Source organism: Leopardus geoffroyi, chromosome C2 (assembly GCF_018350155.1).
Source record: "Leopardus geoffroyi isolate Oge1 chromosome C2, O.geoffroyi_Oge1_pat1.0, whole genome shotgun sequence".
NCBI lineage: Eukaryota > Metazoa > Chordata > Mammalia > Carnivora > Felidae > Leopardus > Leopardus geoffroyi.
Genome location: NC_059333.1, coordinates 1,706,010 through 1,724,641, shown reverse-complemented (window position 1 = coordinate 1,724,641; position 18,632 = coordinate 1,706,010). Strand labels below are relative to the sequence as shown.

The window sequence follows — 18,632 nt, the reverse complement described above, 5'->3', positions numbered from 1 at the left end:
GTTTCATTTTTCTTATGGGTGAAAACACTCCATTGTATGGTTGCTACTCTGCCACACCACGTTATCTTCATCGTTCCCAAGTTGGTGGAAAGGTGGTTTCTAATTTTGGGCCATCGTGGGCGATCCTGGTGTGGACATTGGGAGTGGAATTGCTGGGTCATATGGAACTTTGTATTTAACACAGTGGCTGCCCCGTTTTACATTCTCTTCAGTAACATATGAGGGTTTCACTTTCTCTGAATGCTTACCAATACTTGTTATTGGCCATGTTTTTGATTACGGCCATTCTGATGGACGCGAGGTGGTATTTCATGGTTTTGAGTTGCATTTCCCTAAGGGCCAATAATGTTGATCATCTTTTCATAAGCTTGTTGTCTATTTGTAGATGTTTTTTTTTTGGAGAAATGTCTGTTCAAGTCCTTTGCCCATTTTGAAATTGTGTGTTTTGTTGTTGAGTTGTGAGAGTTCTTTCTATATTCTGGATGCTAAACACCTACCAGATATATGTGGTTTGCATATATTTTTTTTCTAGTTCTGTGAGGTGGTGTCTTTTTTTATTTTCTTTTTTGATATCCTTGGAAGCACAAGTTTTCATTTTTTATAAGGTCCAGCTTCTTTTCTTTTGTTGTTCGTGCTTTTGGTATTGTGAAAAGTCAACTGAGGGGCTCGCGGGGCACCGCAGACGAGACTGCATGGGGACTGGGGGAGGTTAAGCAGAGTTTGGTCATGAAGAGAACCTTTGTCACTTCATGTCCTTTAGCAGTTGATGTGGGGCTTATGTTATAGGTGTTTCTGTTTTCGGTGCAGAGAAAGGTAGGACCTTCATGCTGTGTAACTCCCTCCCTCTCATCCCCTTGCTGTGCTGTTACTGTTCTGCAGGCTGTGTCTGTACGTGTTACAACCCGACCTTAGGTTCTTACAATTATCTTTTGTAATTAGCTATATGTTTACCTGTAACAGGCTTCTTGTTTTGTTTTGGATTATTGTCTGGTAACATTCCTTTTCAGCCTAAAACACTTCCTTAATGTTTCTCAGAAGGCAGGTCCGCTAGCGACAGATGGTCTCGGCTTCAGTTTGTGTGGGATTCTCTTTATTTTACGTTCATTTTTGAAAGATGGTTTTGCTGGATGTAAGATTCTTGGCTGACTTTCGTCTTTCCGCACGTTGAAATGTGATCCCACATGTTCTGGTCTCCATTGTGTGTGAGGTCAGCCGTCCGTCGTATTGGGGTTCCTTGTAGGTCGGGGGTCCTTGTTCATCTTACTCCTTTCAGGTGGTTCTCTTTGCCTGTAAACATGACTCTGACGTGTCTCAGTGTAGTTCTCTTTGTACTTACTCTGTGTGGAGTTTCTTTATCCTACTTGGAGTCTTTGAGCTTCTTGCACGTAGCAGTTAGTGTTTTCCTCAAATTCAGCAACTTTTCAGCTATTATTTCTTTGGATATTTTTCTGCCTCTCTGTCTCTCTGGTACTTACTGGGGACACCCGTAGGCATGAGTATGGTGCTCTAAGAGCATTCGTTTTCCTGCGAGGCTGTTTCTCTTCACTTTTCTGTAAGGCCTCTTCTTTCGTATTTCCTTTCGTAGGGCTCTGTTCTTTTTCTTTGTGTCCTTCCGCTTCTTGTTGGCTGAGTTGTGGTGGGGGCGGGGTGGGGGTACGGAAAGCCTTTCTTCCTCCAGCTGGGATAGGAGAGGCTGTCCACCTGCAAGGTCTAAGGTCAAGTCTGTCTCTTCCCATTGGGCCTGCAAGTTGACCTTGAGTAGGGCTGCAGCTCCCCCTGCTGGTCCCCTGACTCCCTTTATTAATCTTCATAGTGATGTGTCCTAGCACTGGGCGGGGAGGCGGGGAGGGGGGTGTTGCCTGGTCGTTTTACTTGTTTATTGGCCTGGCTCTGAACTCTGTGAGGTCTGCGTGCAGCCTCTCATCTCCCTGCTTATGCTCTTTTGTTTTTATCTTTTAGCCTGACCAGGTGGGTGTGTCTGAGCCACTTACTGGTCCAAGATTGTGCTTGAGCCCCCGTGTCCCATTAGGTGTTTGCTTCTTACCACTGGATGTACGTGTGTGGCTCCGGGCTGCGGTCACGGTTTACAGGGAGTTTACATTTTTGATCCGCTTCCCAGCAGGGACTAGCAGCTTGGAGACTCGCTGTGATACTCCTGGCCCCTCACAGCCTTGAGCTTCATGCAGCCTCCAGCTGCTGCCGCTGGGAGTTGCCCCTGGGCCACAGCGGCTTGTTGCTGAGCCAGTGGCTGCTCGGAGGCTGCGCCTAGGCCCCTGTGCCGGTCGGCCTCTGCCCCGTGTTGTGTTTGGTTTGGGGAGCGCTTTCTCGTGTGCCCCATACGGTTCTGATTGCCCTTGAGGGGCAGCCTAGACCTCCAGCGTTGACCGTTACCCACAGGGCGCTTGCCTCTCTTTCTGATGTGGCCTCTGCTAAACTTCCGCTTGCTCTGCTATGTACTTACCTTGTTGCTGCTGGTGTTTTGGAGCTACGGAGCACCCCCACCGTCCGCCTGGATCTCCAGTGTTTTCAACAACGCCCTAGACTTGTGAGTCCCCACAGTCCATTCCAGATAAAGTCCCGCCTCTGGCAGGACCTCTGTGCCCACACGAGGAGCGGGGCAGGGACAGCCACAGCTTCTCCCTGTTGACACCCCTCTCTACAAGTGGGCGCTGGGGGGTGGTCCCTCGTCATCTTCTTGGCTTGTTAGTACCTGTGGCCTAGAGAAGCTGGGGTGAGGGGTGAGAATTGCTCTTCTCAGCCTTCCCTGCCTCAGGTGGTGCTTCTGTCCAATAGGTGGGGGCGGGGCGGGAGAAGGGATCCCCACCGTCTGGCTCACCTTCTTGGACTAGTGCCTGTGGCACAAGGTGGGGGGATCGTTGGCAGCTGGGAGCTGGGGAGCCAGGAGTAGAGCTCCCATGGGAGTTTCTGTAAGGTGGGGGTGGATAACAGGGCATAGCTCTTAAGCCATAGATTCTGTTCTTTTTTTTTTTTTTTTTTTAATGTTTATTTATTTTGAGAGAGAGCAGGATGGGGGGTATGGGTATGGGGGGAGGCGGGGTAGAGAGAGGGAGAGAGAATCACAGGCAGACTCCATGCTCAGCACAGAGCCTGACATGGGGCTCGATCCCACGACCCTGAGATCATGACCTGAGCCGAAATCAAGAGCTGGATGCCTAAGTCACTGAGCCACCCGGGCGCCCCAATAAATTCTTTCTGTTCTTGATGAGACTTTTAGTTTTCTTCAGTCAAATGGTTGTTGGGAGACAGTCTGCCACACCCCTCTCCCTGCCCATCTGGCAGAGGTTCCATATAGCCCTGGCTCTTAATCCCTGTGCCAGCCAGGCCAGGTGGGATTCTCACGGTGGGCAAAATCCTCCTGAGCTCAGGACACAGCCAAAGTTCGAGGGAGACAGCCCACCGTGAGTGAGAGTCAGCATCAGAATTAGAGGCCGTGAGGGCAGAAAATGGAATTATCAGATGGAGACTGAAATAAGCACGTTCAAAGTGTAGAAGTAAGAGAAGTGAGGAAAGAAAACGTTGAGACTAGGCAGACGAGAAGAAAAAAGCAACAGATGGAACTTGTAGAACGAAGGGTATAGCTGTTGAGCTCTAACACGGAGTAGGTGGACTACTAGTTCCTAGCCACGTAAGGACACTGTGGTCCTCCGAAGACGTTTAACAACGCAGCATCGACACCTGTCGTGTTGAGTTCCGAAACCTTGAAGCAGTTGGGTGTGGAGTACCCCTGTGAACGGGGTCTGAATGGCTGTGCAGAAAGAAGCGGGGATTGGCCGTGTGCGCCCTGCCCCTAGTCTCCTGTGGCTCCTCCTTGGCGGGAGGACTCTGCCGCGCTGGCCTTCCCTGCTTGGTGCTCCCAGCTGCTCCTAGGCTCCAGCATTGCCCCTGTGAGTTTTCTGTCTCTTATTTACTGACTTTCCCTCCCACCCTGAGAACTCCCGAGGAGCGAGTCTGGGCTTCTCTCGCAGGTGTTCTGTGCGAGCTCCGGGCTGCAGGCCAAGCCCACACCTTGGGCCAGTTTCTGCCTCACCCCAGTCCTGTCTTGGTCTGTGGCTCCCCTGGGGGTCAGTGCTCCAGTCCCTCTGGGGTTCCTGTCCCGGAGCTGGGACCCGAAATGAGTCAGGTGGGCCTGGGAGGTGGGCTCAGCAGAGTGTGACTGACAGTGACTGGGAGGGTTTTGAAGTCTCCGTGTGGGGCTGATCTTGTGTCGGAAGCTGACCTGGGGGGAGACGATTGAGGGGGAGCAGTGGCTGTGAAATGGGGGAGAGTGCTATGGAAGAATGAGGTGGCGCAGGTTCGGAAGGGAATCTGCTTCCTGTCCCAGTGCTTCTGAACGTGGAGCTCGTATTTCTAGTCGCTGCCAGTCCCGAGTCTGAGACGGTCTACACGCCAAGAGCCAAGCCCATTTGGTGGTTTGAGGGGGGGGGGGGGGGAAGACGAGCTGCCTTAGGGCCCCAGGGTCTGAGCTCCCACTGGCCCCCGCGCTCAGCTTCGGGGGGGTGGGGAGGGCAAGGGTTACCTCCCCCAGGCCCTCTGAGCAGGAGCTGGCCCAGCCTTGCTCTTCTGAAGGCCCCCCGAGGGCTCCCCCTGCTTTGTGTCCGGCCTTACGTTTGCATTCTGGAGCCACAGGGAAGTCTCACGTCTTCTTTCCTTCTTAGGAATGGGCTTTCATGAACACTGATGTTTTTGCCGGGACCAAGATAGACCCCAGTGCCTTGGTGCAGAAGCTGGACCCAGACACGAGGAGCGTTGCTTCCATCAGGAGAGGTGAGAATGTGCGGCTAAGGTCTGGGTGTTTGTAGCACCGTGCCGGTCTGGGTTTAATGTGCTCACGTGTGGGCTGGGGCAAATTTCACGTTAACCTATACGTTGCTTGTTTTTTTATTTATATATTTATTATTTTTTATTAAAAATTTTTTTATTTTTTTTATTTTTAAACTTTTATTTTTTTTAATGTTTATTTTTGAGAGAGACAGAGACAGAATGCGAGTGGGTTGGGACAGAGAGAGAGGGAGACACAGAATCCGAAACAGGCTCCAGGCTCTGAGCTGTCAGCACAGAGCCCGACGTGGGACTCGAAGTCACTAGCTGCGAAATCATGACCCGAGCTGAAGTCGGACGCTCAACCGACTGAGCCACCCAGGCGCCCCTAAAATTTTTTTTTAATGTTTGTTTACTTTTGAGAGAGAGAGCGCGAGCAGGGAAGGGGTGGAAAGAGAGGGAGAGAGAGAGGATCCCAAGCAGGCTCCACACTGTCATCTTGGAGCTCGAACTCCAGAACCGTGAAATCATGATTCGAGCCAAGGTCAGGCGTCGGATGCTTAACTGGCTGAGCCACCCAGGTGCCCCGTCTTCAGGAGTTTTTTTAAATTGAAGTTACTCTTCCAGAGCTGACAGATGTCTTCCCCCGCATGCCACCCTGTGGCCTCTCCTCCAGCCTGTCCCACCTCCCCCAGTGGTTGTGAAGCTGTTGGCCTTCTGCCCTGGGATGGGCTCTGCCTGTTGGGTTGTATTGGTCTGGGCCGGCGTGCCACCTCCCTCTTGGGGCACCGGGTCTCTCCCTGCACAGGCCGAGCGCTCTGCCGAGTGGGCGGGCGGCCAGGCGGGGGACGGGGCTGCTTGGCCCATGCTCTCACCTTCTTGTTCGCTCCACCCGGTGGTCCTTGTGAGTGAGTGTCGTGTTTGTGGCTGCATAGCTGTGGCTGTGTACAGCCCAAGGTAGCAGAGGCTCAGCCTGGAGTGACCGAGCCCGGACAGATCTGTTGTCTGATGATGAGCGCCAGGCTCTTGCCACTTGCCGTGGCCCTTTGACGTCTCCCCTCCGCCCAGAGGCGTGGCGAAAAGTAGCCGTGGAACGTGTGGCTTCTGCTCCTGTGGCAGCTGACCGACATCTCAGTGGGAGCCGTGTCCACTGAAGCACGGGGCACACAGATTCCTACTTCCCTGAGAGGTGGGCGCTGCAGGGGAGAGGTCAGCCGGGCTGTCTGTGGGCACGGTGTACGCCTGTGCCCTGAAGGTTCAGAGGGAGTAGTGGGGACGGAGCGTTGGTGCAGGTGTAGACCGGCATGGGACCCTGATGATCCGCATCGTTGGCTGCTGGATTTTGGAGCATCTGTTCACTTGGTCTGTCAGGTGAGCGTGGCATTTGCCGGGCAGGTGTGCCCCACAGCCTGCCTAGGAGTCGCGTGGGGCTCTGTTAGCTGCGCTGGTCAGGCAGCGCTCCCGTGTCTGAGGGGCCGGCGCACCTGTCCCCTTCACGGATGGTGCAGGGTGGGGGGGTGTGACAGGGCAGGGGCTGGACTCTCCCTTTGCTGAGCTCAGATGATGGGGCCCCACCTGGGAGTGGGGTGACGGCAGGGCCTCCCTCTGGCACTGCTGGCCCGGTTCCCTGCAGGGCATGGTCTGCTCCCCTCTCTCTCCGCTTCTCTCCTCCCTCCCCTCTCCGCCTCTCCTGCACAGGGAGACCGGCCGAGGCTGAGTTCCCACCTTAGGGGTATCTGCAGCCAGCACCAGCGGCCCTGGGACCCCACCCAGCCCTGGGACCCCACCCAGCCCTGTTGAACCTGGTTTTCATCACTCTCCAGTGCATACCGGCCAGTAGCCTAGTGGCTCCCGCTTGGCCATTATAGGAGCTCAGAAGCCCCTCCCATCTTTTCTGGTCTCCTCTTGAAGATCCTGGATCCCAGACTGGTCCTCCCGGTTACTGGCTATGTATGGCCAAGTCCCTGCCATCTCCTGATTGGGTCCTAGCAGCCACTGCAGTCCTGTGGGGGCCTCCGTGGGAGCCCCTGCCACGGCAGCACCTTGGTGTGTTAGCTGACCTGCCGGCAGATCTGGGACCTTGCATTCACTGAGCAAGTCTTCCGCTCAGCAGACAGAACTCGGTTACCTCTTGCCTTTGCACTGAGTCTGAGGGCTTTTTAGAACATTCTGGACCACCGTAGGTGGCATTGGCTGGTCAGGGAGCACGGCCACCCAGAAAGAGCAAGATGTTACTTTCAGCAAAGGGAACACTAGAAGTCTGGGTGATGGGGACCTGAAAACCATAAGGGAGGTGGCCAGGAGGAGGGGAGGAGAGAAGGAAGGAAAGTACTTCGTTTTCTTTATGAGCTGGGCAGTCGGTTGTGGTCACAAGAAGAGACGACAGCAGCTCAGGAAAGATTGTGCTGTACTCTCAGGTCCTGGAGACGGGGACACAGCACCCAGGGCCACACGGGTGGACGCGCCAGCGTGGTTAGGAGGCTGAAGATGGGAATTGGCTAGCCCCCAGCCGGAAAGGTGTTTTTTTAGGATATCAAAATGTCCTAAAAATATACAGAAAATTAAACATTTACAGAAGGAGAGGGCCTGGACTGTGGGTGTGGAGCTCAGAGCATGGGGTGTGTTGGGCAGAGCCGTGAGGGCCTCAGGGGGAGGCAGGGGTCCTGGGGACCCTGAGATGGGCAGGTAGCCTGGGGCGGGGCTGCTGAGGGTTTGGAGCTTGGGCTCCGGAGCCTGGAGAGCTGGCAGCTCTCAGCGGGGGCACTGGGTCTGCTCTGGGCCTCAGTTGCTCATCTGCAGATGGGAGATGTAGTACTGTTTTTGTCCTGTTTGGCCTGTTTTGGCGAAGGTGGGTTACCAGGTGGGAGGTGTTAGCAGCCCGGACACCTTGCTTGGTTTTAGTCTGTGCCCGGCTCAATGCTGCAGAGGGCACAGCTCCTCCCTGCTGGCCCGCGGTGTCCGGGCGCCTCTGGTGACAGGTGGCAGTGTTCCAGCCTCTCCCCACCCGTGCCTCCCTCTTTGCCAGCGGCTCTTCCATCTTGGCCTAGGTCACCTCACCTCCCCACCGGCCGGTGCCCTGGGTCCCACGGGGAGACGATGGGCCATGTGGCTCCCCGGGTGCGAGCTGGGGCTGCTGGCCGGGGCAGGTGCAGGTCCTGTGGAAGGTGGCATCTGAGGACTCAGCTGCGGCTCAGTCACCTGCTGGGTCGTGAGGCCGAGGGTGTCTGTCGGCCTGGATTAGCGCAGATGCGTCTCTCCCACGAGTCCTCACCCTGAGCTGAGTCACAAATAGAACTGCCGTCTGCCTCTGGCCATGAGGCCACCCCGTGCAGGGGTGTGTGGTCCGGAGGCGGCCGAGCCTGCTCGGGGAGGAGCCCTGGCCTGCTTGTAGGTCCGTCCCCTGACGCAGACAGATGCCTGTTGTACGTCCCCACCACGTGCCTGCCTGTGGCCCCCCTTGCCCCACATGCACACCTGTGCTCCTCCTCCCCTTGTGCGGACTTGTGCTCACACACAAGGGGCCTGTTTGGCCCCGTGGGTGCTTTGCTGGTGGCGTCTTTCCTGTTTGTACGTAGAGCCTTTGGGAGCCCTGCTGGCCGGGGAGCCGAGTCTGTCCCTCCTTGGGCCCACCTTCCATTCCAGGCAAGGGTGCTGGGCTCCCTGTGGGGGACCCCCTGGACTCTGTGTGGTGGCCTGTGGGCCCCTGTGGCGCCCCGTGGGGGCAGGAGGATGTGGTATAGAGCCAGAGGCCACCCCCGGTTCCTGCTGCAGACAGCCCCCCCCATCCCCCATCCCCGGTGGAACTCGGCTCTGCCCTGGGGGTCGGGGTCTGTGGGCTCGTGGGTCTGGGTGTGAAGTGGCTTCGAAGCTCCTCTGCATCCATCTTTGAGGGCCCAGGGCAGGTCTGGGGTGAGCGTCCAGCTCCCGCGTCCTTCCCTGGCACGGGACACCCTGTGCCCTTCCTGTTTCTAGCTGTGTCGTTCTCTGTGCTGCAAAGTCGCAGGAGACAAGTGCAGTGTGTTCTCACACAAGCACCCAGGGTGTCGGGCCAGTACTCGGCCCCGGGACTCAAGCCCAGCGAGGCAGGCAGGCTGGGGCAGGCCTGGAGGAGGATGGGCCTGGCCAGGGCTGTGGGAGGGGAGAATGTCAGCATCACTGCCGAGCACGGTGGACACGCTGGGCCGGCGCGCAGGCTGCCAGGAGGCACTCTGGGGGCTGACGAGGCTGTGGCGGGAGAGGGTAGGGAGGCGGCGCTGGGACCAGGCCGGCCCCGGGCTGCGGTGGAGGGACGTTGCTGCGGGGACCCCCGGAGCAGGGGAAGCGCACACGGAGCACGTGTGCCCGTCCTCTTAATCTTCTGGCTCGTGGCTGCAGTGCTGTGACCTTGGCTTTCAGTTGGGAGCAGGTGCAGGCGTGAAGCCTGTTCACCAGAGGGCGGCAGAGCTGCGTCTCTTTTCAGGCCAAGCCCGGATTCCGAGAGGCCGCTCTTGCCGCGGGGCGAGGAGCTCCCAGCACGGATTCCCAGGGCTTTCCAGGCGCCGTGTTCAGAGAGTTTGTAAAGCTCCCCCTCCGAAGACTTTTCCCTCCTTCTCCAGTGTGAGGGAGGGTGTGACAAAACCCACCCAGAAAGTTTCATCGCTTCTCCCCGCGCCACGTCGAATGTGAAACGTGCAAGGAGAGGGGGTTCTTGCTCTCTGGGCCTGGGCCCAGGCCAGGAACGTGGGGGCCTTGCTGGTGGCCGCCTGGGGGCTGCTTTGGCTGAGGGGGTGTCTGGTTCCCCCGTGGCCTTCGTGCCGTCTTGAAGCCCACAGTGGAGGCACCCCGGAGCTCTTCAGTAGGCGGTGCATGCTGTCCGCCCGTTGGAGGTGGCTGCAGGCTGCTGGCTGTGAGCCCCTTTGCTGTCACCTAGGCGTTTCTTTGGTTCCTTGTTGGGGGTGTAGGCCCTGGGCGGGAGCACCTCCACCCACCCCAGGGAGCGCGCCCACTGCCTTCAGGGGCGTCCTGACCTGCAGGGCCCGAAGGTCTGTGCACGGAGCAGGCGGACGACTGGGAGGCACGGTCTTCTGCTCTGGGCCTGCTGGCTGCTGGAGGGTGGCTGGCCCGCAGTCTCACGTGGTGGGGCAGGAAGGGGCCCCCTGTCGGCTGTTCTCGCCTTTGTCTGCCTCCAGCCTGTTCTTTTTAACAACAGGAAGCAGGGAAGGGCGAGGTCAAGGAGGTGGCCTGGAAGGGCCCTCCCCGGATGGTCTTGAGAGGGCCTGGGTGCGAGGCCTTGGGGCACGGGGCCTGCTTCCTGCTCCCTCTGTCGTCAGGGATTTGGGAGGAGCGTGGGTGTACTTTGTCCTTCCTCCCCACTTTGGGACAAGCCAAAGCTGCTTCATTTCTGGTACCTTTTTCCCGTCTCTGGACGGGCTCTTTGTGGGAGGCCAGCCACGGGAGGACCTGGCCGATGCCCGTGGGCGGCGTGGCCTGGCCGTGTGAGGACTTGTGTGCGCAGTGTGTGCTGAGAGGGATGAGGTGCCGAGGAGTGGGGGGCACAGCAGCACCCCAGAGTGGCCGCAGCTCGTCCTCCGCCCATCCAGCTCCTGTGCTTGGGGAACACGGCTATGTCAGGCCGAGCAGCGAGAGCCTCCGTGCCCGTCCCACCCGCCCTGAGCACCGTGGGGGCTGAGATCCGTGCAGGTGGGGGGCCTCGTGCTTGGAGGTGTCTCTGCTGGGCCAGAGCAGGGTACGTGTAGTGTGGTGAGCGTCTGCTGAACGCTGAAGCCCGCCAGGCACGGGCTCAGTGAGCAGCGGGCAGGTCCCGGGCAGGCCCCGGCCAGACCCTGGGAGGCTGGAGCGTCCCTCCTGCCAGGGTTCTCCCTGCCCAGCTCCAGGCCGTCTCTTGGGGTCCCTCTCTCAGAGCCTCAGCCCGAGCCCTTCCTCCCGATGTTGCCCAGCACTGGTGATCCAAATGCCAGCAGGGCTGCCCAGCCCACGTGGGACACCCCCGGCATGCCTGGGCTCCAAGGGTCAGCGTGAGCCGCGGCAGGGTATAGGCCCCGCCGGTCACAACTCTCACCGGGTCCAGGGCCCCGAGGATGGTCACAGCCCCTCTGAGCAAGGAGCCCCTCCACCCTCCCACGAGCGGTCTCTGGCTTGGCTCGGGGTAGACTCAGGTAAGTCAGCGCGCAGCTGTGTCCACCCCCAGCACAACAAAGGGGGACCGTTGCAGTGAACTGGGCAGCCACCGTGCAGGACTGAGGTCCGAGGTCCCTCCTGTCCGAGGGAAAGAGGACCAGGACCGAGGGGCCACACCCCACTCCACAGCCAGGCCACGAGGAGCCACGCTGCAGGGCCTTGGTGTGCCTGCTGGCTGAGGGCCCAGGTCTAGTCTGGGTCAGCCGCAAGCCCCGGGGGCGCTTGCACAGGGTACTGGTGAGGGGCGGGGCCTGCACTTGCCTGGGACCCTCGATAGCTCTGTACTCGTCCCACCCCGACCGGCACCGAGCTGCTTCCTGTGGAAGGAGCAGTGCTGGCGTGAGGACCCGCCCGTGTCGGATGCTCTTTGTCGTCCTGGGGGATCGGGGGGGGGGGGGGGGGGCTGAGCTCTTCCAGCCGGGGAGCTGTGGATTGCTGTCCTCTTAGCCTGGCGTTCTCGTGGGTGGGCGTGCGGTGGGCGTGCTGCGGGGTTGGCCTGCTGTGGCCCACGGCCGGCCCTGCCCAGGAGCGTTTCCGCACGGCCTCCGGCCGGTGTTGGCGGTTTTCTCCGTCTAGTGAGCCGTCTGTAGCGCCGGAGCGTTTGTCCCGGGCAGCACGTGCTTCAGAAACTCCCTCTGCTGTCTTGGCAGGTGGTCAGGAGCCAGTCTGCCGGGTCACATCCTGCCTGCCGCTTTCTCGCTGGTGGCCGGAGGCCGTCTGTGACTGGCTCCCTCATCTGCAAGAGGGGCTGCTGGGGGACCCTGTGAGTTCATCCTTGCAGAGCTCCGATGGCAGAGCGTGGCCCCCGCAGGTGACAAGGAGGCTCATGGTGACCCCGCCTCCTCTCTCCTGGAGCCTGTGGTAGTGGCGCCCTTTGGCAGCATGGCGGGCTGAGTGTTCATCTGACCGAAGTAGCTTGTTGGATTGAACCTTCTTAGGACTTCTTAGACATGTGGGCGGGTGGTGGGGTGCAGCCGTTCGGGGGCCAGCATCTTGCTGCAGCGGACCTCTCCACGCACCGGAGGCGGGGGCAATGAGAGGTGGGGGGAGAAAGCAGATCTGGGCCTGCTCTGGGGTCTGAGGGGAGCAGGAGGGGCCGGGCTGTGGATGGCGCTCCGTCCTGTTCTTCGAGCCGTTGGCTCCACGGAAGCCGGGCCGATGCGTGAACGGACGCCCCGAGTCCACACCGAGCGTCCGCACCGAGCCCTGGCCGAGGGTTGGAAGGTAGGGGCTGGCTTCCCCCTGAAACTGCTTTTGTGAAAGGTAGCGCTTCGTGATCGGAAAAGTACCGCGTATTACAGGAAAGACTCAAGTCTACATCTGCCGCCAGGGACCGCTGTCCCTCTGTCCCCGTGTGGGGTGTTGCATTTGTGACCTCCCTGAGTGACCTCCCCATGCACACAGACTGACTTGGTTAGAGCGGATGTTGCCTGGCCCATTTCAGGCAGGGGCCAGCGGGCCCCTCGGCCGAGCTTGCCTCGCTGCTCTTTGTCCGGACAGGGTCTCCACCTCGCGGGGCAGGCTTCCTGGGGGAATGTCCATCTGGCGATGGTCCTGGGTGCCCCCTGTGAGGTTGGCGGGATGCCTTTGTCCGGTTGTCCGCACATAAGCGGGAGGCCTTCCTGGCCATGCAGAGAGGCGGCCAGCCTGTGTGGAGGGATGGTGTCCCTCAGAGCTGTCTCAGGGCTCTGCCGTGGCGTGGGGATTTCTGGAATTGTGTCCTGGGGCTCTTCGTCAGCAGAGTTGGGCCCAGTTGCAGGCAGGTCCTTGGGTGCTCCTGAGAGCCTTCGCTCCTCTCCCGCCACTCCAGAACCTTCCTTCCGAGGAGGGCCGCTGTCTTGACAGTGCTGTCCACCAGCGGTGGTCTTTGGACCTGATTGGGTGCGTGGGGTTGTATGGCCGTGTGGGGGTCATTGGGTCACGAAGGGTGCCGCTCCCCCTGGGGTACAGCTGTGTCAGGGGCTGGAGAGGACGGGTTGGGAGATGCTGCTGAGCACGTGGCTGCTGCTTCTAACCCCGGCCCCCTAGCGCCGTGGCAGGGAGCTATTTAAGGTTCTCGGCGCCTTTCTGCTGCACGTGGAGCCCGGCAGCAGCCCCCGCCGTGGCCGTGTGCTGTCACTCATGTCCTTGGTGGCTGCGAGGAGGCCGTTCCTTCACATGGTCCTGCGCTATCGGGGCTCAGTGCCCGCGGGCCCGGCGGCCGCCTCCCTTTGGGCACCTGCACCGTCTGCTGTTTTCCATGGCCCACCGCAGGGTGCTTGGCAAAATCTTTGAGGTGGGGCCTCCTGGTCTCTTCCCAGTTGATGGGTCCTCACGTCCCTACTGCTCAGAGGGAGGCCCTGTCACATAAACGTGGGACGGCTGAACCTGAGCGTGGCCTGCGCTTGTCTGTCTGCCCGTGACTTTCCCCTGTCTGCTGTGCGGGCTCGGTGGTGGCCGTGGTCAGGGAGGGCGCGTGCGGTCTCTGGCGGGGAGCCCCCAGCAGGGCCTGTCCTTGCCCCACTTCAGGATCATGCCGGTGCCTGGTACACCGTGGAGGGGAGCCCAGAGCATGTTGTGTGCACGCTGCTTGGGTGGCCCTCAGGGCAGTTCGCCCGATGTCCCCTTTCTTCAGCTCCTGCTCGAGGGTGACTGACCTTGGCCTGAGTGTCCCAGGGCGAGGCACCGCCTGGCCCAGGTTGGACTGTAGGGGTGCTGTCTGTAGGCCTCCTTCCCTGAGAGAAAGGGGCCTGTGGCTGTGAGCTGTTTGCCTCCATACTTGGAATACAGCCGTCCTGTTCACTGTCCCTCTGGCGCCTTGTTATCTGGAGGGTTTCCCCCACCTGGTTCCTCCTGCCAGTGGCCTGGAGTTGGTGATGGACATGGGCCAGCTTGGCAGAGGTGAGGGGTTGCGGGAGAGCAGCCAGGAGGTACTCTGGTCATGCCGGGGGTGGGACAGTCTGCCCCGAGGAGAGCACGGCAAGACAGCCCCAGCCCCTCTGCCCCTGGGTCCCGGTCCCGCCCGGCGGGCTGGCGGGGCCCCCTTTGCGGCTGCAGAACTGAAACCACCGGCTGCCCGTGGGTCTTCAGTTCTGAAAGCAGGGACAGCCAGGTTATCCTGCGTCTTTATGTTAGAAGTTGGTCCTAAGGGTGTTGAATCTGCCCTTTTGACGCACACAACGGTTTGTGGCCTCTGGGAGTTCATCACTGGAGAGGTTTTTCATTAACAAAAAGGGTGCTTTAGCAGTAAAACTTGGTGGCTGTGTTTTTGTAAATATGTTGACGCAGCCTCTTTGGTTAATAATGTTGCCACTCTTCTCCCCACACGTTGTCTCTGATTAGAGCAATTTGTCCCCAATTTTTTTGGTATCTTCACTGTTTTTTTTTTTTTTTTTTTTTTTTTTAAAGTCTGTTTCCTTATGGGGGTGCAGTGTAAGTCATGAAGAAGAGAGAGAAAGGAAGGGGAGGAAATCTAGCTGCACCATCCATAGGTGACCACCTGCCCCAGCCTTGCCGTGGTGCGGAGCACGGGCCTTCCCTGCGTGGCTGCATCTCTGGCCGCCTGGTGCTGGGCCAGTCCCCTCCCTCTGGGAGAGCCCACGGCGCTCGCCCACCAGTGGCTCCCTTCCTAGAGTAGGTGTCATGCCACTGCCCTCCCTAGTGGGTTGGGAGCGTGGCACACGCTAGTGTGGAGACTCAGTGCGGGGACTCCCCGCAGCCGTCCCCACCGCAGGCTTCGTTCCCACCCCGTGTGCGCGCATGGCCGGCCCTGGCCCCTCACTTCCCTGAGTGCCGGGCATGGTTGCCCATCAGCACGGGGCGACCTCGTTCCTCTGCAAGGCTGTTGGGGTTGGCATATGAGGGGATGTCGGGTCCCCCATCTTTGTGGATGCCGGTGAATGTCTTTGTAGACAAAAATGTAGCAGTGGAATTGCTGAGTCAGATGCACAGACATTTAAAAAACCAGTGAACAGTTTTGGGAGCTAGATGGCCCCTTTGCTCCCGGGTCTGCGTCCCAAGGCCCTGCGTGTGGCCCCGGGTGTTGGTGCTGCCTCTGACTGGGGTGACTGGGGATCGGACACAAGGAGCCTATCAAACAATGAACGTCAATAGACGTCGCCTCATAGCTTTCTCAAGACGCTGCCCCGTGGGGGCTCCTGCCTGGCACCTGAGCGGGCCTCTGCCTCCGGTTGGAGCCAGAGGGTGCTGGCCTAAGTCTCTGCTCACGTGAAGGGGGGGCAGTGGGGGCAGGTTTGTAAACCGTGCCTTCCTTACAAGTTCCATTAGCCACGTTTCCGTATAAGCAGCCTCTTCCTGCACCTTATTCTTTAGGCTGTTTGTCTTTTTTATTGATTCAGGAGAGCTATTCACATAGGAGGGAAGAGGCCTGTTTTGTTACGTACAGGTGTCCCCTGTCAGTCCTGCTTTTTGAGTTTGTTCGCATAACTTGTTGCAGAAGTTTTTAATTTGTATGTAGTCAGATCGGTGTTTTCTTTGTGTTTTGTACTCATTTGTGTTTTTTGCAGTACTTTTATGGTTTTGTTTTTTATTTATATATTCAATCAGTTGGGACCTTATTTTGATGTACAGAGGGACGGTACCGATTCCCACTTATTCCCCCCAAATCTGTGTCTTAGGTGTGGTGGGAGTGTCGGTGTCCCGAGATGGCCTTGTCCACGGGGTTAGTCTCACCGACCTGCCTCGGAAGCGGTTCTGACACCTGCAGCTGCCTGTGCCCGAGCGTTTGCGCACGTTCATTGGTGCCGTGAGAATAGCTTCTTGATGTCATTTACAGGAAAACTAATTATGTATGGACTCTCCTCCCAATTCCATGAGAGCAGAAGCCCTGTGATAACGCATCAACCGTGTCCTCCCCGGACTCAACACCAGGAGCCCAGGGCCCGTCTTCCGCACGTCCCGCACGGGCAGCAGGCTGTGTCGGAGGCCGGCCACTGGGGTGCAGGCGTGTGGGCGTGGCTGGGCCGGCCACACGGGTTCCTCGCTGAGCTCTGTTGACTTTGTACTTGGCCCCCACGAGGCCGGTGTGCCGCAGAGGTGGTTCCCCTCTTACAGACGAGAAGACTGCTGTGTCGCTCCCCCGAAGAGCCGTGTCTCGCCAGAGGAGGGTGCGTCTTACCGTCAGCCTTTCCCGTCAGAGCAGCCCGTCCCTGTGTTTGTGCCCGCGCTTTCTCTCCGGGACGCCCGCAGTCATGGTGTCTGTACCTGAGGTTGCTGCCTTGAGGCTGGGGAGGCGACCCCCCTGGCCAGGAGGCCTCCTGTGCTCAGCATGGTCGGTGGGTTGGTTGTTGTAAGTATTGTTTTTAGGTTCCGGAGAATTGCTCTGAGCCTTGGGATGGGTGTGAACTGCTCACTGGGTCCCGAGGACACCCTGGGCCAGCCAGGCCTCCCAAGCCTTGGTGTTCCCAGCGCCTGCCGGAGTGAGCTCGGGTGGGCACTCGGGCTGGGGCGATGCGCCCCAGAGTGTGCAGTTGCTGTGCCTTTGTCACGCGTCAGAAATGCTGCTGGACACCCCTCCCCCTCGGAGAGGCAGCTGTAGCATTGACTCTGGCGGGGGTGGTTCTGGAGGTCAGGGCACACCCAGGATCGTGACTCTGGAAGGGACTGGGGCCCAGGTTGCATGCGGTACTTTTTTAAAAAAAAATTTTTTTTTTTCAACGTTTATTTATTTTTGGGACAGAGAGAGACAGAGCATGAACGGGGGAGGGTCAGAGAGAGGGAGACACAGAATCGGAAACAGGCTCCGGGCTCTGAGCCATCAGCCCAGAGCCCGACGCGGGGCTCGAACTCACGGACTGCGAGATCATGACCTGAGCTGAGGTCGGACGCTCAACCGACTGCGCCACCCAGGCGCCCCTGCATGCGGTACTTTTAACCCCCCTACTGGACACCAGAGAGGCCGGCGTGATCGCACCCAACCCCGTTTTCCTGAGGCTGGTGTTTCTGCCGTCGTGGGTCACACGGAGCTTCTGCACGGAGAAGGCGACTGGAGGTTTGGTCTGCTTACTCCGTCACGAGAATCAGAACCGGGGCCACCCACGCCCACGCCGCACTCGGGCCTGTTGGCCTTGGTACGGCACGTGCTCGTTGGCCTCTCTTCACGTGGTTCAGGGCAGGCCCTGCCCCTGGACCTCAGCGTCTCCCTCAGTGAAACAGCACAGCCGTAGGGCCTCACCCTCTAACCTCTGCCGGCACAGGAGTGAGGCTGACAGAGGTGAGGTGGGGGTAACCGTGAGCCAGAGCAGAGCAGACCTCGGGGGGCTCTCTTGGGCTCTATCTGGAGCCGGAGTTCCTAGGGGGTGTGAACTGGTGCCCCGGGTCGCTGGCCCCTGTGGCAGAGGCCTTGTCAGTGTGTTCTTAAGGAGAACCCAGTTCGGCAATGCCGTGGGGCCACCGTTGGCCTGACTGGGATTCCCGTCCGCCTGGAAGAGGTGTCCTTACCCAGAGGGTGAGGGCGGCCTGTCCAGCGTTGAGCCCAGGGGATCCCAGTGTGGGGCCGTGGCAGGGGCTTGGTGCTAGGACTGGAGAGAGGTGAGGGCTTCAGGGGTTAGTGGACCGGACAGGCCACCTCTGTGTCCCCCTGGGCATCCTCTGACCCATCTCAGCCCGTTCTTCTGGGGTGTGTCCCCCACGGACCGTGGTGCCAGCGTTCAGGGGCGTCCCCTTTCACAGCTGTTGGCTCAGGCCCCGGGGACACTCTGATGGGCAGACACCAACTGCAGGGACCTGGGCGCAGGGGTCAGAGCCGCTGCCGGAGAGGGTGTGTCTGGGGTTTGCCGTAAGTGACCGAGGTGGGTGGGAGTCGGGGCAGCTGGAGCGCTCGTGGTTCTCCGCAGTGTCCCTCCCCTGCGCGTGTTTGAGAATCTCCGTTAACAAGGCTGGCACGGAGCTAGGTCCCTCGCCCCTGCCAGGACCTGTCTCTCTTCCTACAGTCCCGAGAGACACCCTCCAAGGTGGCCTCCGCTCCGGCTCCGACCCCGTCCAGGGACCCCGAGGTGCACCTGGGCAGCCGTCTTGCCTCGCCCGGTCTCGGGCTATGGCTGCGCAGGCAGCCCTGACGCCCCAGATCCCACCTTCTCTGTGAAGCCTGTGCTTTCGCGGCTTCTCCTCAGGGCCCGTCCGCCTGGCCCACCGGCCCCTGCGCCCGCCCTCTTATCGGTCTCTTTCCAGGCTGTAGCCTCAGTGCAGAACGCGGACTTTGCCCGGTCCTTGGGGGTTTGGGCTTCTGGAACCCTCTGGATGCCCTGGGTGGGGGGGCCCGGCAGGGACACTGAGGTGAGCAGGGCTTGTGGCGCCTGTCCCGGTGCCTGCCGCCCGTGCCCAGTGTGGCAGCATCTGTGTCCCTTCTGGGCGCGTGGGGCCCTCTGCCAGTGCTTCCGGGTGGCTTCTGTGGGACCTCACTGCCCACGCGCTCGACCATCTCACAGGGCCCGTGTGTCTGGTTCCCGTTTCCCCGGTGCGTGAGGACGGGCTGCCGGGCGGAGGCTCCCGGGGCAGAGCAGGGTGGGGGCCCCGATGCAGTGTGGCCACGAGTCAGTCAGTCCTCCCTGGTCGTAGACTTGTTTTTATTTCGAAGTTATTTCAAATTATAGCAAGTTGTAGGAGTGTGGGGAAGGTGTCTCCCTGAGCCTTTGAGGGCGAGCTGCCTACATGTCCCACCGTCAGATGCTTCCCTGGGA

The 18,632-nt window shown here is 59.4% G+C and overlaps 1 protein-coding gene across 3 annotated transcripts in view; it reads left to right on the top strand.

Annotated features, from left to right (window-relative positions):
- SLX9 (SLX9 ribosome biogenesis factor) overlaps positions 1-18,632 on the top strand; it is a 34,866-nt gene that overhangs the window by 1,330 nt on the left and 14,904 nt on the right. For all 3 annotated transcript variants that reach the window (XM_045501140.1, XM_045501139.1, XM_045501142.1), the window contains exon 2: positions 4,677-4,785. In XM_045501140.1, the coding sequence (XP_045357096.1) occupies positions 4,677-4,785 (109 nt within the window). The remainder of the gene's footprint in view (positions 1-4,676; positions 4,786-18,632) is intronic.